The 25,557-nt window shown below is 51.7% G+C and overlaps 3 protein-coding genes across 4 annotated transcripts in view; all 3 read left to right on the top strand.

Moving 5' to 3' along the window:
- Window positions 1-1,080: 1,080 nt before the first annotated feature.
- UBE4A (ubiquitination factor E4A) lies at window positions 1,081-12,972 on the top strand. Its single transcript, XM_015649911.2, has 20 exons — window positions 1,081-1,391; window positions 1,502-1,678; window positions 1,875-1,987; window positions 2,584-2,736; window positions 2,847-3,006; window positions 3,173-3,375; window positions 3,591-3,782; window positions 4,570-4,903; window positions 5,193-5,319; window positions 6,254-6,561; window positions 7,139-7,271; window positions 8,260-8,447; window positions 8,534-8,634; window positions 8,760-8,873; window positions 9,560-9,734; window positions 9,875-10,055; window positions 10,245-10,392; window positions 10,616-10,773; window positions 10,924-11,874; window positions 12,794-12,972. Exons 1-19 carry the CDS (start codon window positions 1,268-1,270, stop codon window positions 11,063-11,065), a joined length of 3,231 nt encoding a protein of 1,076 aa, XP_015505397.1. The 5' UTR covers window positions 1,081-1,267; the 3' UTR covers window positions 11,066-11,874; window positions 12,794-12,972.
- ATP5MG (ATP synthase membrane subunit g) lies at window positions 11,737-12,976 on the top strand. Its single transcript, XM_015649912.3, has 3 exons — window positions 11,737-11,874; window positions 12,071-12,231; window positions 12,794-12,976. The coding sequence occupies exons 1-3, from the start codon at window positions 11,811-11,813 to the stop codon at window positions 12,890-12,892; spliced, it is 324 nt and encodes a 107-aa protein (XP_015505398.1). The 5' UTR covers window positions 11,737-11,810; the 3' UTR covers window positions 12,893-12,976.
- Window positions 12,977-15,689: 2,713 nt separating this feature from the next.
- KMT2A (lysine methyltransferase 2A) overlaps window positions 15,690-25,557 on the top strand; it is a 39,847-nt gene continuing 29,979 nt past the window's right edge. Inside the window, exons 1-3 of one of the 2 annotated variants that reach the window (XM_033519728.1) lie at window positions 15,690-16,028; window positions 21,703-21,772; window positions 22,748-25,410. In XM_033519728.1, the coding sequence (XP_033375619.1) occupies window positions 15,690-16,028; window positions 21,703-21,772; window positions 22,748-25,410 (3,072 nt within the window). The remainder of the gene's footprint in view (window positions 16,029-21,702; window positions 21,773-22,747; window positions 25,411-25,557) is intronic. The other variant, XM_015649736.1, reaches the window with a different exon arrangement.

The raw sequence follows: 25,557 nt of genomic DNA, 5'->3' as shown, positions 1-25,557 counted from the left end.
ATGTCCCCCCAACACCCCAGACTGCCCCCCCTCACTGCCTGACATGATGCCCAAGGACTCCTCCAGCGTGGTGCTGCGAGAGGTTGGACATGGTGTAGAAGAATTAAATTGTTATTGTTACAGGAATGACATCACTAGAGTCACCTGCAGCACTTGGCAGAGCAGTGCCTGGGCCTGAGCCAGGGGCCTGGATTGAAAATAAAATAAACAAAATCTGTGTGTGCAGGGTCTGGCAGGGCTGGGGACTCTCCCTGTAGTCCCCAACCAGCTTTGCCTCAGGGCGTGTTTCATGGGTTGCAGAATAACCCTTTGGATTTAACCCCCTTTGTCCACCTTTGCTTCTCCTCTGTCACCCCACCTTTGTATCTCCCCATAGAGTCCTGGGCAGGGTATTCCCTGACCTCACCTGATATCTGTCCTGCCAAGAAAGGTGAGAAGGGTGGGATGGAGCAGCTGGGGAGGTGCTGGGGCCAAGGTCAGCCCAGCACAGAAAGGATGGATGAGGAGTGTAATATAAACATAAACATCAGTGTCCCTTCACCACAGCCCCTGCGGCTCCAGCCCAAATCCCCTACAAACTCCCTGCACAAGAAAAGGTTAAAAAAAAACAAGCAAAAAAAAAAAAAAAAAAAAGCTGCAAAAAGTGTTTGTAGGTGTGAAGTTAATAAGAGTCAATATGCGCGTTGATTTGATATAAAATCATGATTTGTCTATTAAGCAGTTGATTTACATATCATTAATATTCAAATGCAGGCCACTGTGGCGAATAACAAACACAAACTTGGTTATTGCACAGACGGTCGCGTTTCACAGCACGGGACACGCTCGAGTCCCACCCAGCCGGGCTGGATTCATGTCCCGGTCCCGGTCCCGGTCCCGGTCCCGGTCCCGGTCCCGGTCCCGGTCCCCGCGGGGCCGCAGGTGTCGTTCCCCCTCCCGGTCGCCAGACGGCGCTGCCACCGCTCCCACCCGCGCTCCATGAGTTCCGCCGCTTTGCTTCACTTCCGGCGCGCCGCGGTGACATAAATTGTTGTGCGACGCGGTGACGCGCAGAGCGCTCCGGTGGCGGCCGAGGTGGGAGCAGGAGCAGGAGCAGGAGCAGGAGCAGGAGCAGGAGCAGGAGCAGGAGCAGGAGCGGGTTGGGACTGAAGGCCCCGCACCGAGCGGGACAAGTCCGCCGCGCCCGGGGGAACGGGCTCGGGCCCTGACGGCGGCCCTTCCCGCAGCCTTGCCCTGGCTCACCCGTATGGCGCGGCCCTGAGGGGAGATGACCGACCAGGAGAACAACAACAGCATCTCCAGCAACCCTTTCGCCGCCCTCTTCGGCTCCGTCGCTGCCGCCAAGCACTTCGCCGCCATCCAGAAGCAGCAGCAGCTGCGGCAGCTGACAGGTGGGAGGTCGAGGCCGGCCCTGGGGCAGGGGTCGGCCCTTGGGGAGGGGGCGAGGCGGTCCGCTTGGGCACGGGCTCGCCCCCGCGACGCTGAGGGCCCTGTCGTGCAGGCGAGGAGACGTCCATCAGCCAGGATGACTCCGACAACAGTGTCTCCGAGAGCCTGGATGACTGCGACTATTCGGTGGCCGAAATCAGCCGTTCATTCCGCTCGCAGCGAGAGCTCTGCGAGCAGCTCAACATCAACCACATGATCCAGAGGATTTTCCTCATCACCTTGGACAACAGTGAGCCCGGAAATCCCCTGGTTTTGTGGGGGGTGCGGTACAGGCTGGGGCAGCTCTGCATGTCGGGTTTCTCTGACATGGGAGGGGACGGTGCCAGGTGCAGCAGCTGGGGCTGTGTTAGGGGCAGGTCCTGCCTGCAGGTTCCCTGTCCATGTAGGTGGAACAGGTTCCATGTAGGTGGAACATCCCTTCCCAGGTGATCCCAGCATGAAGAGTGGGAACGGGATCCCGGCACGCTGTGTCTTCCTGGAGGAAATGGCCGCAGACCTGGACGACCAGGACTGGCTAGACATGGACAATGTGGAGCAGGTAGGGATGCCTGCCTGGGGCCATCTGCAGACTTTGGCCGCAGGTTGAGTTTGTTTTCTCAGAATGTACATATGATGTATCCCAAATCCTTTTCCAAAATGTGGCATGAAGCTGCCACTCGTTGTTTTGCTGGAAACGTCCATGAGATTTTTGGGATATGAGAAAATACCATATTTTCTCATATCCCAAAAAGTGTAGAATTTGGGGAATCCAGCTCTTCCTCCTGGAGGCTGCAGGAGTTTGCTGCCCTGCAGGTCTGTGTGGGTGGGAAAGGGAAGAAAAACCAGAGAACTCAGTCAACAGTGTCCACGCACACACTCATCTAAATTTGCAGCTGTATCAGTTGTTTCTGCTGAGGATTTCAGTGGAAATGGTTTCTCTTGGGGGGGTACTGTTATTCCATTGGGGACTGGAGGATTTACTTAGGCCTGAAGTAGCTGAGGGTTCTCACTCCAGCACTCCGTTACTTGGTGAGGGAAAGCGAGAGCTCTTCCTAGCAGGAATCAATTAGCCTGTGTGGTGAGAAGCTTCCTCCTCTGGAGGATCAGCTCCGTGCTGGGGCTGTGTCACTCTAGCCCATCTCTGCTGGTGCCCAGGCCCTGTTCACCCGCCTGCTGCTGCCGGAGCCCGGGAGCCATTTGATCCACATGACCTCTGCCAGCACCCAGAACCTCTCGGCTGACCGTGACGCTGGGGAGAGGCAGATCCTGCGCTACCTCTATGCCTGCTTCCGCAGGGCACGGGAAGAGGTGGGCACAGGCTGCCGAGGAGGAAGGCAGCTCTGTCACCCAGCTCTGGAGTGACTGAGCTAAAGTTGCAATGACCGGGGCCCCAACCCTGCCTTGTTCTCCTTGCTCAGATAACCAAGGTCCCAGAGAATCTTCTGCCCTTCGCAGTGCGCTGCCGCAACCTGACAGTGTCCAACACGCGTACTGTCCTTCTCACCCCAGAGATCTATGTCAACCAGAACGTGTATGAGCAGCTGCTGGACCTGATGCTGGAGACACTAAGAGGGGCACGTAAGTGCGGCCAGGTTGTGCCGCTGCCTCAGCGCTGCAAAGCTGCCCTGGAGCATCATGGAGTTGGGTGAAGCTTTGGCTCCCCTCGCTGCCAAAAGAGCGGGGTGTGTTTGGGTCAGTTTTGCTGTTGGAGCACTGTGAATAACAGCCTTGTATCTCTTGCCAGAGTTTGAAGACATGACCAAGTTCCTTGAGGAGGTCATAGAAGCCTTAACGATGGAGGAGGAGGTGCGGACATTTGGGGAGGTCATGGTTCCCGTGTTTGACATTCTGCTGGGGAGAATCAAGGACCTGGACCTCTGCCAGATCCTGCTGTACACATACCTTGATGTGCTCCTCTACTTCACAAAGCAGAAGGACATAGCAAAGGTGGGTACCTTGGCTTAGGCAAGAGCTTTTTGCAGGGGAACATTTACAAGACCTGACCTGCAGAGGCCAAACCAGGAGTGTGGTGTAACAACACCTGATGTGTGTACTCATACCCCTCCCCTCCTTTCTCATAGCCTGTCACAAACCCATCTGTTTGTTGTGGTTTCTTACTGGGGTCTTGGACAACTGTCAGCATGTCCTGATGTGTTTCCCAGGTTTTTGCAGGCTACATCCAGCCCAAGGATCCCAGCAATGGACAGATGTACCAGAAGACTTTGCTTGGTGCTGTTTTAAATATCTCCTGCTTGTTGAAGACCCCTGGCGTGGTGGAGAACCATGGCTACTTTCTGAATCCATCCCGATCCAGCCCACAGGAGATTAAAGTGCAGGAGTCCAACATCCATCAGGTGGGAGAAGCAGGGCAGTTCTGTTTCCTGTGGTGTTAGTGGCCTCTCATTGCCTGAGGGTTCAAGACATGATGTGGGGCTTGAGTTCCACCACTGCTTCAGGAATAGCCTGCCTTGCAACTAGGCACATCCCAAAACTGCTTTGAATTCTCCAGCCGGAGCATGGAAACAGTTTTCCCAGCTGCCTTGGGTGGTTTTAACCCAAGTCTTTGTGTCTTATCAAAGTTTCTTCAGCTTTTGGAAAAAGGGTGTGTGGTCCTGGTGGAACAGACGTAACTTGAGGTGCTACCTGGAGATTATCTACCTCAGTTGTTGTAATCACCAGGGAGTAGTTTTAGGTACCTGTAATTAAAACACTAATTGATTCCCCATTTGAGAAAGTGACAAGCAATATTCTCTCTCATTATGCAAGTAAATTTCTTCCACAGAGGAATACCACTAGGAATGTTCCAGTAGGTCAGGAGTGAAACGTGAGGATGCAGGATGTAAATACAGGAGTGAACTGGGCTGTAGAGGTCATTGCTGAGAGGGGCTTTCCCACTCAGGAGTTCTTTCAGGCTGTCAGAAACAGGCTAAGAATTTTGGATTTACTCCATGTGAGAATAAATTGTCTCAGCTGTGCGTTTGAGGACATCCCTAACTGTTGTTTGCTGCTTGTCCCAGGATTTGACCTGCTTGTAACACCTGTGTGTGATATGTGATTTATGGGGTGTCCTGAGCTGTAATATCAGAGAGGCGAAAGAGCAACCCCCAAGGATTCATTCATCTCTGTTGTTTCCTCTAACAGTTCATGGCCCAGTTCCATGAGAAGATCTACCAGATGCTGAGGAACCTGTTGCAGCTGTCACCAGAGACAAAGCACAGGATTCTCTCCTGGCTGGGAAACTGCCTCCATGCGAATGCAGGCCGCACCAAAATTTGGGCTAACCAGATGCCAGAGATTTTCTTCCAGATGTACGCCTCAGATGCCTTCTTCCTCAACTTGGGGGCTGCCCTCCTGAAGCTCTGCCAGCCCTTCTGCAAACCCAGATCTCCAAAGCTGCTAACCTTCAATCCTACCTACTGTGCTCTGAAGGAGTTGAACGAAGAGGAGAGGAGGAGCAAGAATGTACACATGAAAGGTACACCTAAACGTTGTGGACTAAATATAAGGGAATTGGACACCTAAACATAAGGGAAAGGGGACCTCCTCAGGTCCCCACTTTACCCAGTAGTGCCCTCTTGGGTGCCATTAGCGTTAGGGGAGAATTAGAAGTGTGACTAGAGAGGTGCAAGAAGAGAGCTGAATACAAATAGAATACTGCCAGCATCACCAAGAGCCCTTTTGTGTCCTTAGGAGGGATCCTCTCAAGCCCTCTCCTCCCCAGCACTGCTGGGTAGGACCTGATGCAGAGATGCTTTTCCTTACAGGTTTGGAAAAAGAAACATGTTTGATCCCTGCTCTGAGTGAGCAAGAGCCGCAGTTTGCAAACAGTTACAACCTGGTGACGGAAAACCTGGTGCTCACACAGTATACCCTGCACTTGGGGTTTCACAGGTACTTGCTTTCAGTTGCCCTGAGGCTGTTTTCCACCCATGTGCAGCTAAAATACTCTGAACACAGGGTAGCTAGCTGAGCTGCTGCTTGAACTTCAGCCTGACTGCAGGAAGAAATTTTGCTCACATTTTTACTAATTAGGATACACTCAGACTTTAAACAATCTTTGTGGGTTTTGAGTCTCAAATCCCCATGGCCTTTCTGCAAGTGTTTTACCCTAATAAAGGAGTCTTACAGGTTCCACGTTATTTACAGGCACCAGTAGCCAAGTGCTGGGTATTTGTAGGTTCCATTCCCCCTCTCCTTGGGGCAGGAGAGGTGCGCTGGCACCTCTCTTCTCTACTAGAGAGCATCCAGGTGGCAGAGCAGCTGCCCACTGGGAGTGACCTAAACACCCTGATAGCTGGGCTGTATGTGAAACAGCAATGTGAGGCAGCTGGCAGCGTCTAGGAGAGGATTTTCTGGACACCAAAACGCTCTGTTTTGCACGCCTTCCCTCTGAAAATCGTTGCCTAGATACTGTGAGGTCATGGCTGATCCAAGCAGAGTCCCCTTCTGGTTTAGTCTCTAAATATAGACTTTGATAAAAAAGTTACTATGCAAGTGGCTTGTTGCTGGGAAACTGAAGTGTCACCTTGCAGGCCGTGTTGCATCCCTGGCCTCAGTGACCCAAGGGAGCTCGGTGCTGCAGAGGGTCCTGCCATGTCCCCAGGCCACTCTGCAGGTGCCATGGTCCCTCACAGGGTCTCGTACCCTCCCAGGTCCTGCCCGAGCTTTCCCCAAGGCGTCCCATTGCCAGAGCCACAGACAGGGTACCCGCAGGAAGTTATCTGAATCTACCAGCGCAGAACAGTCTCCCACCAGCTTCTGCATTGGTGAGGCAGGATGTGTCTGTTGTCTGCCTCAGCTCCCCCTTGCCTCCTTTCCCGGGCAGGTTGCATGACCAGATGGTAAAGATAAACCAAAGCCTTCACCGCCTGCAAGTGGCATGGCGAGAAGCTCAGCAGAGCTCCAGCCCCGCTGCTGACAGCCTCAGGGAGCAGTTTGAGCGCCTGATGACCATCTATCTCTCCACCAAGACGGCGATGACGGAACCGCAAATGCTGCAGAACTGCCTGAACCTGCAGGTGTCCATGGCAGTGCTGCTGGTGCAGCTGGCTGTGGGGAACTGTGGGACAGAGCCACTGGAGCTGACCTTCCCGCTGCCGGAGGTGGAGCACAGCGCACTGGCCTACGTGCCAGGTGAAGCCACGGGTCCTGCTGGGGGTCTGTGCCAACACCTGCCATAGAGGGGCACTGGAAGAGCTGCCTGAGCAAGTGCTTCCCTGTCCAGGGCAGGACACAGTGCCACCACTGACATTGTGCATAATATTCTCTTTGAAAAGGATCACTTTCAGAGAATTTGGGGCTGTTTGAGGGGCCATACTTAGGGTAGTGAAACTGCTGACCTTTAAGAAGTCTTACTCATTGGCAAGTGGCAAGTTCTACATTGATTTAGTATTTTCTGTATGTGTAAACTCTTTCTTCTGGGACCTGCTTCAGGATTCTTCCCTTTGGGGTTGTGTAAGAGTGTCATTAGCAGACAGATGCTGGATTCACCCCATAAGTGACCTGATTTCTGGGGTCAGAGGGGAAGTGAATCCCAGGTGTTACTCAAGCCATCAGGCTGGGCATCCTTCTCCAGGGCAGGTTCTAATACAGCTTGTTCATTACCAATACTTAATCAGCATCAGGGTGATGAGGGGAGAGTGCATGGGAGGCTGGAAAAGGGCAAGGTGAGCTGCTTGGGGAGAAGCTCAGCTACAATCTCTGTTTGCAGAGTTCTTTGCCGATAATTTGGGCGACTTCTTCATTTTCCTGCGGCGTTTTGCTGATGACATCTTGGAGACTTCTGCTGATTCCCTGGAGCACATCCTTCACTTTGTTACTGTTTTCATGGGTGATGTGGAGAGGTAGGTGCAGCCCTGTTGCTGAACACCCGCAGTGACCAAGAAATTGCAGAGCTGTCTTGAGGCTTGGTTTGTGCAGCTTCAAGCAGGTTGATCTTTTTGGAACAGCTGAATTCTGCCTGCAGGAGGCACAAAGGGAACAAAGGCCTTTGATGCCACAGGCTTCATGCAAGGTTCAAATGGGATTTGGCACTTAAATGTTGGTTGTATGATGCAGAAACCTCATCAGCTTACAGCCGTTTTGTACTTGTTAAAGGGAGCTCCTGATCCCTTTGATTGATTGATTGATCTGTTGGGAGTGTCTCTGTGACATCCACTGAACAGAATTGAGTAGTTCTATTAATCTTCCTGATAAGATATCACCCTGCTTTCTGCATTTCTGCTGTTCATTCATTTACACTTGTGTGTAAATGCAGTGAGCTCCTGGCAGCAGCAGATGGGCATTTCCTGTGGTAGGCAGCTCTCATTGTTCCTGCTGTCCTTGGGAGATGGAGGCTGTAGTTCTTCCTGGCAGTCCCCTACAGCATCACCTGGGGCAGGTGGTTTGGCTTCTGCCCCACAAGTGCAGGAGAGGTATACTCTGACCTCAGTGCTTGGTGATGGACAGCAGATGCAGCAGGCAAAGCACCTGGATTTGCAGGGTAAAAAGGAAGCAGGTCTATGAGCAGTAGGAAAACAGGTTGGATGGCTGGTGGGGTTTGCTTGGGAGCTCCAGCTGAGAAGCAGGCATTGGGCTGTGAGTGGGAGAACTGCTGTGGGAGGGGTAAGAGCAGCATCTTGGTTATTCTCACACCCTCTGGCCTCTACCTGAGATTCCACTGTGGTATGGAGTCTGTGCAAGTGAGTGCCGATCCAGGGCTGGCTTTACAGACAGGTCTGCAGCAATCAGGCACTCAAGCATGGATGAGCACAGCTCCTGGAGTGATTCCTGAACAGCTCCATTCTGCACCACGGCTGTGCCATCCTGGATTTGCTTTGTTTTCTGTTGCAGGATGAAGAATCCTCACCTGCGAGCCAAGCTGGCTGAAGTGTTGGAAGCTGTGATGCCTCACTTGGACCAGGCTCAGAACCCACTCGTCTCAAGTGTGTTTCATCGCAAGCGAGTGTTTTGCTCTTACCAACATGCTGCCCACCTGGCCGAAGCACTCATCAAAGTCTTTGTGGATATTGAGTTCACGGGTAAGTGCAGAGTGGGAAGTGCTGTGTTCCCCGTGTAGCACTTGTGGGGGACTGTCCATTTGAAAGGTTCTTTGGCTTGTGCCCAGGTGACCCACACCAGTTTGAACAGAAGTTCAACTACCGCCGTCCCATGTATCCCATCCTGCGGTACATGTGGGACACAGATTCCTACAGGGACAGCATAAAGGTGAGGCGAGAGGTGCACGTCCGAGTGTGCCACGTGAGTGTGCAGCTCACACGGAGGGTCACGTGGCTCCATGTCCTGCCACTGGGGCTGTGCTGCAGAATTCGCTGTTCTCCCTTTCCTTTTAGGCTCTGGCTGATTATGCCTCAGAGAACCTGGAGGCAATGAATCCCCCTCTCTTCTTGCGCTTCCTTAACCTGCTTATGAACGATGCCATTTTCCTGTTGGATGAAGCCATACAGGTAGGGTTGAACTCGTGTTCCGTCAGCATCATATAAAAAAGTTCTCATTTCCTTGATGCAATACAAACCTTCAGAACAGGACCAGCTTACCTGGCCCCTGCCTGGTGAGTCTCTGCAGTAGGTACTATGCAGGAAGCAATCCCAAGATGGTGTGGCCAATGCCCTAGGAGAAGGGGTGAAGGCAGGAGGAAAGGTCTGGGGCCCTGTCTGTGGGTAACCCTTCCTTCCTTTCAGTTTGGGAGGCAGCTCAGAGCCAAGAGGAACAAAAGGGCTTTTTCAGATCCAAAAGAAGGTGCACTGGGAAATCTGCCTGTTGCTAATCTGGACACATTCAGGCTTTAAATAATCACTGTGGGTTTTGATTCTCAAATCCCCTTGGCCTTTCTGCAAATGTTTTATCCTAATAAAGGCCTTTTTTCTCCAGGCAGTTCTCCTTTGGGATTACAAGGGAGTTCCAGGTGCTCTTATGTTCCTGGTCTGTGTTGAATATCTCTCCACTCCTTTCAGAGCTGCTGTTGCTGCTAGAAGGGGCTTTTTTTGGGGAGCTATTACCTGGCAGAGAAGTGATTGCTGGAAGGCCAGCAGATAAGATGGATGATATGGATGTTGCCTGACTGGTTTTGAGCATTTCTGGACCTCCTTGGTGTCGACAGCCACCCACACACCCTATGTGTTCTGTCTTGCAGTACCTCAGCAAGATCAAAGTTCAGCAGATAGAGAAGGACCGAGGTGAGTGGGACAGCCTGTCCCCGGAGGCTCGCCGTGAGAAGGAGTCCAGCCTGCAGATGTTTGGTCAGCTGGCGCGTTTCCACAACATCATGTCCAATGAAACCATTGGCACTCTGGCTTTCCTGACTTCAGGTAGGGAAAATGGCCCCTCTGGCCTGCCAGGACCTAGAGAAGAGTCCTGCCAGGGAATAAGCAGGCAGGAAATTGGTTTCAGTGTGGTCAGATCAGGATAGAATTGCTGTGAATCTGCAAACTGTTGTTTTCCTTTCCAGAAATCAAGTCCCTGTTTGTGCATCCCTTCCTTGCCGAGCGCATCATCTCCATGCTCAACTACTTCCTGCAACACCTGGTTGGGCCTAAAATGGGAGCTTTGAAGGTGAAGGATTTCAGTGAGTTCGACTTCAAGCCACAGCAGCTCGTGTCTGACATCTGCACCATCTACCTAAACCTTGGGTAGGTGATGAGGGGAGTGAGCCTGTTGGTGGCAGGAGCCATCTTAGTGGTACCAGGGGGAAAATGCTTAGTCACACTCAAGTTTTTCTTTAGCTTTGAGTTCTTTGCTATGGGAATGTGGCTGCTGTGGGTTGCAGCCCTGACAAATGGGGATTCTTATACCTTTCTCTCACGTAACCTGTGGTGCAGGGATGAAGAAAACTTCTGTGCCACAGTCCCCAAGGACGGCCGCTCCTACTCACCGACGCTTTTTGCCCAGACCGTGCGGGTTCTGAAGAAGATTAACAAGCCTGGAAATATGATAGTGTCTTTTAGTAACCTGGCTGAGAGGATCAAGGTGAGCACTGGAGGGAATTTAACATACAAAGAAGAGCTGATTCCCTTTGTCCTTTTCCCTCTGTGTATCGCTGCTTCCTTGCTGTGGAGCTGGATATCTGGGAGTGGAGCTTTGTCCAGGTGGGGGCAGCTTGGAAGGTGCCCTGCCTGCACAGACCTGTGAATGCTCCCTGGTTTTAAAAGAACAGAGAGTCTGAATCCTCAAAGCCACGTGTGCTCCCTAGTCTCTTGCAGACCGGCAGCAGCAGGAAGAGGAGACATATGCAGATGCCTGTGATGAATTCCTGGATCCAATCATGAGCACTCTGATGTCAGACCCCGTGATCCTGCCCTCCTCCCGTGTCACCGTGGACCGATCGACTATAGCCCGACACCTCCTCAGGTGTGCAGCACAGCCCTCCCCTCATACCTAGATAATTTTGGGGATCTATTTCACATATCCAATGACTCTTCCTGGCCTCTTTTTTTTTTTTTTTTTTTATCTCTAGCACCAGGAGTGTCCAAGTAATCTCCTCGATGTTTTATTTTTCAGCGATCAGACAGATCCTTTCAATCGGAGTCCCCTCACTATGGACCAGATCAGACCAAACACAGAACTAAAAGAGAAGATCCAGCAATGGCTTGCAGAGAGGAAAAAGCAGAAGGAGGAGGAGCTGGAGGACACGCTGAACTGAAAAACAAGATCTCATCTTGAAATCTCCAGTCAGGGGCAAGATCACAGCCATGCAGGGCTAGTGGCTGGAGCTGCCACCCTTATGATGGCCACATTTAGTGCATTGCCACCACCTTTGGAGTCTCTCCTCAGACCTTCCCTGACAGCCCTTGTTCTCTCTTTTCCTTTCAAGACTCTCTCTTTAATACTAAGACTTCCCACTGCACTTCAGCTTTGAGCCTCAGCCTTGGGAGAAGAACACAGCCTTCTCATGATGTGGTGCCCTGGCCCTCTATTTACCTGCTCTTTGTGTTGGCCACGTTCTTTTCCAGCAACAGCAAAAGCCTCCTTCTGTTCCGTGTTTAAACTGTAACCATCTTTCACTTGGTGAAAGCAATGCCTCCATCCATTCCCAGAGTGGAATGGAGGGGGGATCAACAGGAGGGGGACGTTTTGCCAACTTGTATGTGCCAGGGGTGTAGCAGGGTTTACTTCCCCAATGAGTGTTGAGAACGGTGGGCGTTGGAAATTAAACGCAGAGATCATCTTACAGCTGGTGATGGAGGTCTGGCAGTGCCGGGAGCTGTAGAGAAGCCTCTTTGGGCTTGGTCCAGACAGGCGCGGTCTGGGCACCGTGCGGGTCTCGAACCCGGGGATCCGGCCCCGCCCCGCCCCGCCCCGCGCATGCGGCCCGGGGTCCTCGCTGCGGGCTGCCCGCGGCGAACGCCGGCTGCGGTGACCGGCGGTGACATTGAGCGCGCGCAGCGATGGCCAAGGCCGCACAGGGGCTCGTGCAGCGGCTCGTGCAGCGCGGGCCGGAGCTGATCGGGGGTGAGGGCCGGGAAGGGGGACGGGCTGGAGGGAGCGGGATCGGAATGGGATGGGCTGAGCTGCGGGGAGCGAGACTAGGCCGGCGGGAGCGGAGGGGACGGGGAAGAGGGCTGAGAACAGCAGGGCTGGGCCCGGGGAGGCCTCGCGACTCCCGCCGTTGGGAAATCACCGTTCGCTCCGGTCCCCCTCCCCGCAGCCGCCGTGACGTACTCGAAGCCGCGCTTGGCCACGTTCTGGTACTACGCCAAGGTGGAACTGGCCCCGCCGACCCCCGCCGAGATTCCCCGGGCCATCGACAGCATGAAGGGCCTGGTCAGGGCCTTCCAGAGCGGCCGTCTGGCACAGCTCACCGTCAAGGTACCGGCCGGGACGGGATGCGACGGTGCCCAGGGACAGCTCCTGGCCAGCCGGGACCTGCTCTGCTCCTGCCCTTGGGAAGCAGTGGGAACTGTTGTCAACGCCATTTGAAGTGCAGGAAATTCAGGCCCCCCGGAGTTCAAAATGTTTTATTTCAACGGCTTTGCTTTAATTATTCCCAGCCTGGAGCAGGCAGTGATTGTTCCCCTCTGATCCGATCGTTTTCTGTCACAGGGAAGTGACTATCCGTAGGTGGCTGAATGAGCCCGGCCCTCTGGATCGGCTGTGTCATCAGTTGGCCTTGAAATTAGTGTGTTTCCCGTGTGTGGGCTAAGAAATTATCCTTGAAAGGGCTGCAAAAAGCCACGAACAGCAGCTGTCAGTGTACTTAATGTTGTAGAACATCTCTGTGATGGGGTGTGTTGAGAGGTGGCTGAGCACAGCAAACACTCTGCTGCACTTCTGGGTTTTTGCCTTGGGAACTGGTGGCCGGCATGGATGTGGGAGTGGGGGAGGAGCTGTTGTGGGAGTGTAGGTCTAACCAGTGGCTTTTTCCTTTCAGGACGCACTGAGGAATGGCCTGGTGGCCACGGAGGTGCTGATGTGGTTTTACATTGGGGAGATCATCGGCAAGGGCGGCATCATCGGCTACAATGTGTGAACACTCACTTCAGCAATGCCAGCGGTGCCACGGTGCTGGGTCTGTAATGGGGTCTGTGACAATAAAACTAGGAGCCCATATCAAGCTGTTGTCATTCTTGTCTGGCACTCTGACAGGTGCCAGCCTGTCCTAGGGGCAATGCTGGCAGGGATCAAGAGGGATCTAAGGGCCAGTCCCAAGGGTGCCAGAGCTGCTTTAGTGACACCACTTTTGGTTACCCAAATTCTCTCTGCTCTGGGACACTCACTGTGCCCCAACTGTGGCTCCAGGGGCGGTTTGAGAGCCCCAGAATCTGAGGCTGCACAGGGAAAACATTCCATTTGTTCCTGAATGCAATTCCCATCAGCTAGTGGAAACCAAAACCAAATTCCAGTACTTTTTACATTATCAAAAGCAATTTCCATGGCTTATTCCAAAAAGAATGTAGCATGGTTACAGGCAGCTATTTTGGTTTGGTGTCTGACTGGTGCAGTGGAAGCCTGTGTAAGTAAGCAGAGCTTTGCTGCATGTGTCAACCGGCCAAAGGTTGAGCTGTCTAGGGTCTTACCACCTTGCTCATTGTCAGCCAGCTCTTGCAGGATTTTCTACAAAACCTGATGAGTGACCTGTGCTCTGACATGTTCAGAAAATAATTTGTAGGAGTTCTCTGAAGCTAGACAGTTTTTACTGTCTTAGAAGATGGTTTTAGTCAGCATTGCTCCTTGTTGATATTGTTATCTTGGCTGCTCCTTTGCTCTTCTGGGTGTTGTGCACACCAGTGACTCTACAGGCCCCCAGCCCTCAATGACCCCGATGTCTCTGGGGTGACTGTGCCAGTAGCACATAATTTGCTCTTTTCCCTGCAGAAGAACTGACCTTCTCAGCACATCATCCCAGCAAGAAGCCTTGTGTGCTTCTGACAGGGAGTGCAGGTGAGCTCACACACTCCAGACATGGTAACCAGTAGGTTGTTCATGGTATGGATGGAAACCTTTCCTTTTTTCTTGTTAAAAAGAAGGGTTCCTGCCCCAGCAGCTCTGAGTCACAACTGGTCACAGGTCACTTCCATGCCACAGATGGGAAAACTGAGATTCAATAAACTCCCCAGCTTCTGCCAGGGAGTCTGCAACAGGATCAGCCACTGGATCTGTGCTTCCAGCCCCATGCCCAGCCTGTGTCCTGTGCTTGCTTCTCCCACCAGCCTGGCCAGGACACCATGACTGCCTTGCATAGCCCTCCTCCCAGTGCTGGGGAGGGTTTAGTGATTGCTCAGCCCCAGCAAACCTGACCAGGGCTGCAGCCAAATGATCTGGCTGAGCAGGGGTGAATAATAGCCTTTATAAAATGGCTTTTTGCTCCTGTCATCACAAACCTTTCACCCAGCAGGTAGAGAGACCAGTGACGGAATAGGCCAGGCGTGTTGTGAGATTCTGCAGCATATGTTCCTCAAGCAGAGGGAGATCAGATATGGATGTGATGTGTGAGCTTGACTGGAAGGAGGGTTCTGAACCCAAGAAAACCTGATTGAGAGCAAGGCTGTCTGATCTGGCTCCAGGACCTGCCTCTCCTCTCTGACTTGTTCTTGTCTGCACGTGCCCCTCTCAAAGCAAGTTCTGGTGGGCATTCACAGCTTACACCAGCAGTGACTGGCCTGGCAAAAGCTTTGGTGGGAGGATGGGATTAAGTAAAGCAAGGGAGAGCTCAAAAATGCTCCTGTCCATAGAGAGGAAGAAACTAATTTTAGTTCTCCTTGGAAGTCCTTAGGAGAAGTCCCCCACAGCCCTGCTCCCACAGAATCCCAGGCAGAAGCAGTACCTGTGACCCCAAAAGGCTCCAGCAGCTTGTTCGTCCTCTCAGAAGCCGGAACAGTGTCTGCCTGCCTCTCTCGGGGATAAACAGCCTCACCCCCGCCCCTCCCTCCTTCCCTTCCCTGCTGATCAACTTGGGAGAAAAATGGGTATTTTATGTCCGCAAGCAGAGGGATTTACATCTTATCCGTGTGTTAGCAGCGCTGTTCTCAGAGAATACGCTGGGCACTTGTTGGATGTTAACCCTGTTCTCACTGTGCTGTACACGACGAGGTTGCCAGCTCGGTGCTGTCGCCGTCACCTTCCTCCGGGGGTAGCACCCAGCGGGACGCGGCACCGGCGGGGCGCGGGGCCGCAGGCAGGACACGGCCGGGGCCGGGAGGGTAGGGCAAAGCCGCCCGCCCTCGGTACCGCAGCTCGGGGTCGCGGTGCCCCCTCAGGGAGCGGCTCGTCCCGGGCCGCGCAGCGGAGGGTCTCGGCGGCGCGAGGTCCTCGCGGGGACTGCGGGCTCTACCGTGCCGGGCCCGGGCCCGCGCCCCGCGCCCCGCATACGGCCCGGCGCTATGCAGGGGGTCGGCAGCACCGCCTATGCCGTATGCGCGGTCCTGGGCGCCGGCGGCTCGTGCTCCCGCTCGGCATCGCCGTCGGGGTTATGCGGGTTGCTTGCAGCCCGATTATACGCCAGGCAGGTTCCGGGGCCGACTCGCGACGAGCCCCGCGCCTGCATGGTACTGCGAGCTATGAGGGGCCCCGGCGGCCCGAGGCTGCGCTATCCAGGACGGGGGGCTGCACTGGGGCTCGGGCCTGGGACCCTGCATATCGCCCAGCGTTATGCCGGGCTACCACTGATCGAGCATGGCTTATTCATGTGCCGGGGCGGCGGGATGGCGGAACCCCACAACCTGCATGGCACCCGTTGTTATGCAGCGCCTCCGCGGGCCGGCGAAGCGCTATGCAGGGCGCGGGGTGCGGCCCGGCCCCGCTCTCTGGCTCGTCGCCTCTCAGTAAAGATGGCGCACAGCGGTCGGTGGCGCTTCCCCGCCCGGCCCGGCAGCGGCGGCTGGGGCCGCCGGGGCCCGGGGGGGTCCCGCCTACGGGTGCCGGCCGTGCACAGCCTGCGGCCCGCCGAACCTGCGGCGGCGCCGGCGACGGCGGGCGAGGGCGAGCGCGGCGGCCCGTGCTCTGGCGGGGCGGCGGGAAGCGGCGGAGGCGGGGCAGCGCCGGGCCCCGGCGGCCCCGCGGCCGCGGCCGGTCCCGGCTTCGACGCGGCGCTCCAGGTCTCGGCCACCATCGGCATCAACCTGCGGCGGTTCCGCGCGGCCTGCGGCACCGAGGCGGGTAGCGGAGAGGTGAGAGGCGCGGCGGGGCGGGGGCGGGGGGGCGCAGCAGGCGGGGGGTCCCGGGCGCAGCATCCCCGACTCCCCGGCGGCGGCCCGAACACACCCGGGCGCAGCCAGCCAGCCACCCCTGACCGCACAGTCCGCCCGTCGCCGGACACACCTCCCGCGCCCCGCACAAAGGGCGCGCCCGGGGGGGGGGGGCTGTGGGGGGGGTGGCGGGAGTCGGCGGGCGGGACCCGGTGCCGGTCCTGGTCCGGCCGCCCTCGCGGTCCCTCCCCGCGCACGCGACTTGCCGCCGGTGCGTCCTCCCTACCGCCGCCTCCATTATCCGCCTCCCGCCGCGCCCGCGGCGGGGCGGGATGCGCTGCGCACACCCCGCCGCCGGGAGCGAGGTAGGATGGATGGGGCCGGGGGCCTCCCGGTGCCCCCCGGTGCCGAGGATGCTCGGCGGGGTGACGCGTCCTCCCCCGGGCGCGGGGGCTCGAGGGGGCTGGGCTGCCGGCCCCTCCTGCGGGCCCGGCGGTGGGTGTCGCGCACCGGCCCTCCCCCTTCTCCTCCTCCTCTTCCTCTTCTTCCTCCCTTTCGCCGCTGTGGATGCCCCAAGCGGAGGTTGGGGCAGCGGGACCGTTGCGAGGGGCCGTTCCCGGTACTCGGAGCGCTGGCGCTCCTTTTTTTTTTTTTATTTTTTTTACCCTTTTTTTGAGTTGCTCTTCTTCTCTTCATTTTTATTTTTTTTTAAGCCTTTCTAAGGCAGCCGGAGTGGGAGTGCGACAACAACCCACCTATTGACAGAACAGGGAAGACATGATGGGGGTGTGTTACTACGAGCTGCAGCGTTCTTTTCCCCCAGTTGTTTTGCATCGCTCTTTAACGACATCCTTACGCCGGCAAGAGAATTCCCCAGGTGTTTTGCACCAGGAGGGCTTTATTGATTTTTGAAGGGCCAGTTCTGTCTCCTCTTCTCCAGGCAGGTTGTCAGCTGTAGGCCGGGTGAACATATCTTTTTATTTTCTATCTAGAAAGAGCAGTTGTTTTCCTTTCCTGTCACTGGCCATAGAAGAGTGCATTAAAACACACATGAAAATACAGTTTTCTTGTGTCTTTCTGGCCTGGTTTTGGCATTTTCTATCAGATGCCATGAAGTGGAGCTCTTCTCTCATGGCTGAGCTGGAGGAATTTCTTGCCTGTAGAGTGGCAGCTCCCGTGGGCCTCAGTCCTGGAGGAATGGGGCTGTGTTTGCATGCACAGAGCTGAGCGTGGGGACACTCCTACCCTCACCTGTGCAGACTGTAGGGTGTGAGTCGCACTGCTCTCATTAACACCACCTTCTCAGGGGCTGCACTTTGGGATGCTTTGTTGTTGTTTGCAGCAGACATGGCTTGATGGAATTCATGGAGTACTCTAGGAAGCAGTTAATATCTCACCAGTGGTAGTTCAGGGATAGAAGTGACTGAGATCTGGCTAACCAAGCTGACCACAGAGTTGATAACCCAAGAGGTTTTTCATGTGGGGGGAGGCAAGTTGCTTTGTTTCTTTTCTTCTGTTTTTTTTTTCTAAGATGTCATTGCAAGAGTGCTTTGCCATGCACTTCTGTATTGGCACCCGAGTGCTGAACTGCAGGTTTCATAGAACTGTGTTGGAGGAAGCGGGTAACTCCTCAACTCAGTGGCTCATCACTTCTCAGGGATGCCACAGAATTCCCAGAGTGGGGTTAGCTGTTCCCCCCAAGCTGTGCTGCAGAGCATAGTTTGACTTTAGTACTGTTTCTTTAAGAGTATACATTTAGGAATGAAAGATGAGTTTACCACCACCAAAGATTTTTTTCATGCATCCATACAGCAACTCTAGAGCTTTTCTCTCACCATCTGCAAGCTGTATATTTCTAGGTAGTGGTTTGACTGACCATCTTTCTTGGAAGTGATATTATTGAAGGCTTGTTGTGACCAGAATGAGAGTATTTCAGGTGTTCTAATAAGCATTCCTCTGTATTCAGATTGGAAAGCATAAATCAGAATTTCTCATCCAGGTTGGAACCAGGACTCTGGCAAAGCAGATCTGTATGCCCAGTAACACAGCTGTAACAGACCCACGCTGAGCCTCTGCCCCATAAAGAGTAATATATTCTTTCTAATTCTAAAAAAAACTGGGCTCTGGAAGCTGCAGCCCTAATCACCATTGTACTGCCATGAGTGATGCCTGAGGGTACAGCTGCAGCAGTGTAGTTTGGGGGTTGTCATGTGGAGGTGACCAGGCCAGGAGCTGTTCTGTGATCTCAAGACATTCTCTGTAGGTCAGTGCTGCTCCGAGGAGAAGCCCTGGTAAAGTCTGTGTGTGGCTCCTGGTCAAAGTTTTTGTTGAATTATACAATGGAAGGACACATGTCCCCTCATCTGAGTTGGTGCATAATGGTCACCCCAAGTGCTCAGCTGTTTGTTATTGAAATTGCATCGCAAGTAATGGCTTGGGAAGCATCTCCCTGAACTCCCAGTGGACTCTGCTCTGCTCCCAACACCCAGTGTTTGTCTCAGGGTTACTACCTGCCAACCTCCAAGGGTGTTTACTCTGCTGAAAGCAGAGGAGTCTGGTAGATGTTGTGCTTCAGTCACTAAGCAGGCATTTGAATGAGCTTCTAAAAATAGCTTATCCCTTTCCAAGAAAGTGAGGTGCTAACTGGGGCCAACCCCAAGATGGGGAGTGGGAAGTACAGCACTGGGCAGGTGACTCTACTGTAAAATAAAGTTTTTCAGGTGCTGATTGGAGCAGCTGCATTGCTGGTTTATTGCCATTGAGAGCCCCATGCAGCTGAACACATCCATAGTGGCATGGTTTAATATTGTTATTGCTCAGACAGAGATCAGAACATCAGGTAGTGCCTGCAGGTTAGTTTCTCCTGTGAAGGTGGATTTTCCTCTGAGATCTTTAACTGGAAATTGTTTGAAAAGTAATACTGCTCAAGAGTATTGTGATAGACATTTACTTGCAACTTCTCCATTCTTTAGTAGCTGGGTTACTTCAGGAAAAGCCATTCTTCATCTGCACACAACTCTGAGGTTGAACCCATTTGGGACACTGTAATGTTTGAATGGGAAATGTACGTGGAAGCTCTGCTGCCCATCGTCCCATGCCTGCTTGGTTAGTCTCCATGTCTGGCACGAGCCAAGCCCTCCCTCACCTTTTAATTTATAGTCTTGAGTGGCCTTCTTTGCATTGCATTAATCTTTTTCAGGTGAATTAGGTCATGTTAAAAATTTTTATGGTTTTTAATCACTCTCCATCCAAATGTCATGACATTTCTGAAAAACTGGAGGGAGGCTGTTCCTGCCTAGTTTGCCTCAAAGCTGCATTTTGGCATGTGATGGTCAACTGAATGGTTTAGCCTGGCAAATGCTGAGTGATACTTAGTGGTTTTCTTGATCTTCTCTGATAGGTCACAGGGCTGCCTTCTCAGGTAGTGATAGTGACCATTCTGAGGTCACCAGTACACTCAGGAGTGTCACTGAACACACAAACAATATGTATGACACACAATATGTAAGTCACACAAGTGACATATTGGTCATACTACTTGTGGTTGTAAATGAAGCGAAAGTAATTGTTTTGTGGAAGGAGCCTCTTTGCAGTAGACAGTTCTGGTGACTGCTTGGAAGTAGAAAAAATGATCATTCCCAGGGTATTGGGCCAAAGCCATTATTAAGGTATAATTAATATTAATTATATTAATTAATTATACACATATATATATTATACATATACATATTTTATATATATACATATTAATGTATAATTCTCCATTGGAGAAGTAAGATAACAGAGCTCAGTTTGAAAATAATGCAAGTTCTAATCGTGGATTGACAGGTGATTGTCAAAAATACAGCAAGTACTGATTTAGCAGCCAGAGATAAAATAATAATGACTTTAGGACCCAGAATAACAAAATGAAGAAAAGATCTGTAGCAGCCACAGGAGCTTGGAGGCCAGTGCAAGTCAGGAAATCACACAGGGTGAGCAGCTGATCCCTTTAGTATTTCTAAACCTGACTGTTCTTAGGTACCCCTTATTTCTCTGTGCCTTCTCTGGGTTTCAGCCCACATCTGTTTCCGCTGACAGCTTCTCCCTCTGTTAGGGCTGGGCACCCTTTCCCTGCCCACGCCCACCGAGGCAGTGCTGCACGGCACAGCGATGTTTACATCCTGCTGTAGCCCACGTGCTCTGGAGAGCAGGCAGGTCCTTGATCCCAGAGCGGGCAGCTGGGCGCTCCCACAGCTGCTCTTGCTCCACTTGCAGTGCAGCAGGACTGAAGTTCAGAAGCAGTAGCTTCTCCCTTTCTGGGAACAGCCTTCAGGGGTTCTGTGTGATGCAAGGTGTCTCAGGCAGAAGCAGTGTCATCTGGCATCATTTTATTTCTTTTATGTTGCTTTATCATTACTTTTTCTGGTTTTCTCGTCATCTCTGCTGCAAGTGTGAGGAGCAGATAGGCAACAGGGATGTGAGGAGTGGCAGGGCCATCCTCTGCTCCAGCAGGTGGATGTGCTGGTGATGGCTTACAGCAATTAACTGCAGCCCAAGGTGGTACGTGTTATATTTAACTGGCCACAGCATTATCTGCATTGAGAACCGGGATGTCAACCTGGTCAGAGCATACTGTGTTTGAGTTGTTTACTCAACTGTTAGATGGGGCTCATCAGACACAAACCAGGCAGAAAGTTTTGAGAAATACTTTGGTCTGAAGTGTTGCTCCCTTTCATCTATCAGACTATGATGTCACTAGCTGAGATGCTCTTTCTGATCTTCCCTGTAAGTAGATGAAGTAGGAATTCCATGTAAAAAGGAAGAGGCAAAACACAAATAAATGGTGTTACTACTTTGTGCAGCTCACCTTCTTCTTTCACAGTTTTGTCCCTTTTCACTTGCAGGATACTGTTCTTGCAGTGCCTGCCCTTCCTTAAAACTTAGTGGCCACATTGCACTGTGCTTTGAAAGGAAAAACAACAAATGCATCTCTGTTTCCAAAGTTCATTGGGAAGTTAAGACTGGCCAACTAAATACTTGAGGTGAAAATGGATTAGGAAAAATGGAATGACATAAACAATAAGATGTCACCACACATTTGGGTGCCAGATGAATTTGATTTACACCTGCAGACTCCTGCCTGCCTCAATGTGGACAGCAAGCTTTTAACCTCATGCCTCTTTCAGGGGGAAGAGTTTCACAGCAGAGGTCAGGTTTTCATCTCTCCTTAAGAGCAAGTCTGAAGGGAATTAAAAAGAGAGGATTTACATAAGTTTGCAGGAAGTTGGGCTACATTTATAGTAGAATTACAGAGAAACACTTCTTTTGCTGGAGTGTGTCTTTAGGGTGGTTTGAATAATAGCTTACAGGAGGAAAGCTTTGTTGTTTGATATGAGCAGCAGATTTTGTGCATTAAGGGTTTGTTTCCGTATATATTTGTCCTTCGTTTTCCTGTAACTCTTTTTGATTGTTCCATAGCTGTAAACTGTAGTTGCTGTGTATGTGTATATAAAAGTTGTATTTCCTTTTTAGCAATTCTTTGTTAGAAGAACAAATGCCAGTATCTTTTTTGGGGAAAAAAATCCTCTAGAATTATTTCGTGCTTCAATCACAGGGGAGTTCATTTCAACATTAACATCCATGTCCTCAAACTTCCAACTTCTTCTCATTGCAGGATGAACAGTTTTTAGGTTTTGGTTCAGATGAAGAAGTCAAAGTACGAAGTCCCACCAGGTCCCCCACAGGTAAGTTCAAGTTACAGGATTGGGTGTTGACTTTCTGTTTTCTTTTGTGATGGTTTTGCAGTGCCTCTCCTGTTTGTTCCACCAAGTCTCATCCACCATAGAAGCCACACCAGCCTTTAGATTCAGTGCAGTTAGTTCTGGATTCTCTATGTCTGATCTGTAAAGGAACAGGGAAACTTTGAATAAAGACGTTATACTGATGAAACCAGTATTTGAAACCTCATGTCAGAGGCAGCTATTTAAAGTGTAAGGGTCTGAAACTGGTTTGACTATTTCAGTATCTTGCAGTAGACTCCTTACTGCCTGTGTTGTCAATAAATACTCTCACCAGAACACTCTACTCTTCCATCATAATCATCTGCTCAGCTTGGCTTCAACAGCAAACTGTGGTGGTGCAAGGGAAGACCCAGAACTGAAATAGCTGGGCTTGGTGAGGGTGCAGTGAAATGCATTGGTCAAGATGGGTAGTCAAGTATTGTGCTTGATGGCTCCAAGTGAGTGCAGAGTTTTAACTGTGCTTCAAAGCTAAAACCAGTTTTATAGTAAATTGTCTTGTATCGGCCTCATGTAGGTTGTTCTTGCTCTCTTGACCTCTCCCTTAGCAGTGATCTGCTTAAAAAAACCCACCAGAATGTGTTCAAAAGGTGGCATGTGCCTTTGAGAATTACTGCTCCCTCCCAGCGTGAAGCTGGTACTGGGCTTGTGCAATTGCATATGTAATTGTTGGGAAAAGACTAGCTTGCATTTTTAAACAGGTTATCTATGTGGTATTTTATGTGGGAAAAGAGGTGTGTTGGGAAGATACTCTCTACATGCAGTGATAAAACTGTTTTTATTTGTTGATTATCTGAACTGTTTTGGCAATGTATGGGCAGCATGACTGATACTGAGTAAATACTTGTGTGACCTGGGTTAGGGTTATCCCATACTTGGAGAAATTTAATATGTTCCCTGCATTCTCTACTTCCCTCTCAGTTAAATCTACTCCACGGAAACCTCGCGGGAGGCCCCGGAGCAGTTCTGACCGAAGTTCAGCTGTACTGTCAGACTCGTCATCAGTGTGTTCCCCTTCAAGCAAGTCTGAAACCACATCCATGGAGAAAGTAAAGAAGAAGGAATCAAAGAGTGGGGAAAAAAGACGAGGAAGACCTCCAACACTTACAAGTGTGAAGTTCAAATTGTCACAGGAGAAGGACACATCGGACATTCAGAAGGGCAGCAAAGAGGAAAAAGAGAGTCTGAAAAAAATCAAAAGATCACCATCCACTACATTTCAGCAAGCAACTAAAATCAAGAAATTAAGAACTAGTAAGCTTTCCCCGCTGAAATCTAAATTTAAGCCTGGGGCAAAACTTCAGATTGGGAGGAAGAGTGTTCAGATTGTGCGCAGGAGAGGCAGGCCACCGTCCTCTGAACGTTTAAAGACTTCCTCAACTTTAGTCATAAACTCACAGCTGGAGAAACCCCAGAGGATTCGCAAAGAAAAGGATGGCACACCACCTCTCACGAAGGAAGATAAGGCTGCTGTCAGACAGAGTCCACGCAGGATTAAACCTGTTAGGATTATACCTTCCACCAAAAGGACAGATGCTGCAATTGCTAAGCAACTCTTGCAGAGGGCTAAAAAGGGAGCACAAAAAAAGATTGAGAAAGAAGCAGCCAAACTGCAAGGCAGGAAGGGGAGAACCCAGCTCAAAAATATTCGGCAGTTCATCATGCCGGTTGTGAGTGCAATCTCTTCACGGATTATCAAAACACCCAAACGGTTTATTGAGGATGAAGACTATGATCCTCCTATTAAAATATCCAGACTAGAATCCACACCAAACAGCAGGTTCAGCACTACATCTTGTGGCTCCAGTGAAAAGTCCAGTGCTGCTTCTCAGCATTCCTCTCAGATGTCTTCAGATTCCTCACGGTCCAGCAGCCCCAGCGTGGATACATCTTCAGACTCCCAGGCTTCTGAGGAGATGCAGATGCTTTCTGAGGAGCGAAGCAATACTCCAGAAGTTCACACTCCCCTGCCTGTTTCTCAGTCCCCTGAAAATGATAACGGTGATAGGAGAAATAGAAGGTTTTCGATAACAGAAAGAAGTTTTGGCCAGAGGACTGCAAAAAAGCTGTCAGCCTTACCAAGTGTGCCGCAGCAGCAGTCTTCCTCCTCTCCTCCTCCCCCTTTGCTCACTCCCCCCCCACCGCTGCAGCCTGCTTCAAGCATCTCAGACCATACCCCTTGGCTTATGCCTCCAACCATACCCTTAGCCTCACCTTTTCTGCCTGCTTCTGCTGCGCCAATGCAAGAGAAACGAAAATCAATTCTGCGAGAGCCAACATTTAGGTGGACCTCCCTGAAACATTCTAGGTCAGAGCCACAGTACTTCTCATCAGCAAAGTATGCCAAAGAGGGTCTTATTCGCAAACCGATATTTGATAACTTCAGACCCCCACCACTAACACCAGAGGACGTTGGCTTTGCATCTGGCTTCTCAACACCAGGTGCGACAGCACCCACACGTCTCTTTTCACTTCACTCTGGAGCCAGGTTTGATATGCACAAGAGGAGTCCTCTGCTGCGAGCGCCACGGTTCACACCAAGTGAGGCCCACTCCCGGATCTTCGAGTCTGTAACTTTGCCCTCTTCAGTTGGTCGCGCCACTACAGGGACCTCTGCCACCAGCACGTCCTCTCGGAGGCGGAAGAGGAAAGCATTCAGCCCCATCCGATCAGAACCCAGATCTCCTTCGCACTCCATGAGGACGAGGAGCGGAAGGCTTAGTACCTCTGACCTGACAACTCTCACCCCACAGTCTTCTGTCTCTTCCTCATTAACAAGTATTTCAGTTAGTTCTCTTGCCACTAGTGCCTTAAATTCAACTTTCACTTTTCCCTCCCATTCCCTGTCACAGTCTGGGGAATCAGCAGAAAGAAGCCAGAGACCAAGGAAGCAGACGAGTGCTCCAGCAGAACCTTTCTCATCTGGTAGCCCTACTCCTCTCTTCCCATGGTTCACATCAAGTCCCCAGACAGAGAAAGGCAAAAACAAGGACAGAGCAGCAGAAGAACTCTCCAAAGATAAAGATGCTGACAAAGGCCTGGAGAAGGACAAGGGCAGAGAGAAAGACAGAGAGAGAGAAAAGGAGAACAAACGGGAGTCAAGGAAAGAGAAAAGGAGAAAAGGGTCAGAAATACAAAGTAGCACTGCTTTGTTTCCTGTAGGTAAAATGCCCAAAGAAAAAGTCAGCGAAGACACTGCAGCATCATCGTCTGCCAAAAAAACTGCAGGGCGGAAGAAGTCTACAGCAGTAGATCCCACAGCAGATGTTTCCACTGCTGCTCTGGTAGATACGACTGTCAAAACCAAAACATCCAAGAAAGGTAGAGGGGGGCTGGACAAGTCAGACCTGGAACTCAGCCCTACTGTCCCGTCTTTGGAGAAGGAAAAAGCTCTGCGTCTTTCTGCTCCTTCATCAAGCACTGTTAAACATTCTGCTTCCTCCATCAGTTCTATGTTGGCTCAAGCAGACAAACTGCCAATGACTGACAAGAGGGTAGCCAGTCTTCTGAAAAAGGCAAAAGCTCAGCTGTACAAGATTGAGAAGAGCAAGTCCCTCAAACAAGCAGATCAGCCAAAAGCACAGGTATTCCTTTTTCCAAGTTGGGTTTTTTGCTAGAATGCATCTCACTTTGAACTTGTCCTGAAAGTCATGAGTAGCTTTTGTATACTAAGTGTGAAGAATTAATGTGCCAAGCTAAGCAGCTGTTAGTGCAACAGATGGCAAACGACC

The sequence above is a fragment of the Parus major genome, chromosome 24, assembly GCF_001522545.3.
Source record: "Parus major isolate Abel chromosome 24, Parus_major1.1, whole genome shotgun sequence".
Classification (NCBI taxonomy): Eukaryota; Metazoa; Chordata; class Aves; order Passeriformes; family Paridae; genus Parus; species Parus major.
Note: the sequence above shows the minus strand (reverse complement) of the source record. Positions and strands in the feature narration are given on the sequence as shown.

Bases quoted from the DNA above. Each gene is read 5' to 3' on its own strand.
- ATP5MG (XM_015649912.3), top strand. From the start codon at position 11,811: ATGGCCAAGGCCGCACAGGGGCTCGTGCAGCGGCTCGTGCAGCGCGGG. The intron at 11,875-12,070 runs GTGAGGGCCGGG...CCCTCCCCGCAG, and splicing joins CGGGCCGGAGCTGATCGGGG to CCGCCGTGACGTACTCGAAG. The intron at 12,232-12,793 runs GTACCGGCCGGG...TTTTCCTTTCAG, and splicing joins TGGCACAGCTCACCGTCAAG to GACGCACTGAGGAATGGCCT.
- UBE4A (XM_015649911.2), top strand. From the start codon at position 1,268: ATGACCGACCAGGAGAACAACAACAGCATCTCCAGCAACCCTTTCGCC. The intron at 5,320-6,253 runs GTACTTGCTTTC...TTTCCCGGGCAG, and splicing joins CTGCACTTGGGGTTTCACAG to GTTGCATGACCAGATGGTAA. The intron at 10,056-10,244 runs GTAGGTGATGAG...CCTGTGGTGCAG, and splicing joins ACCATCTACCTAAACCTTGG to GGATGAAGAAAACTTCTGTG.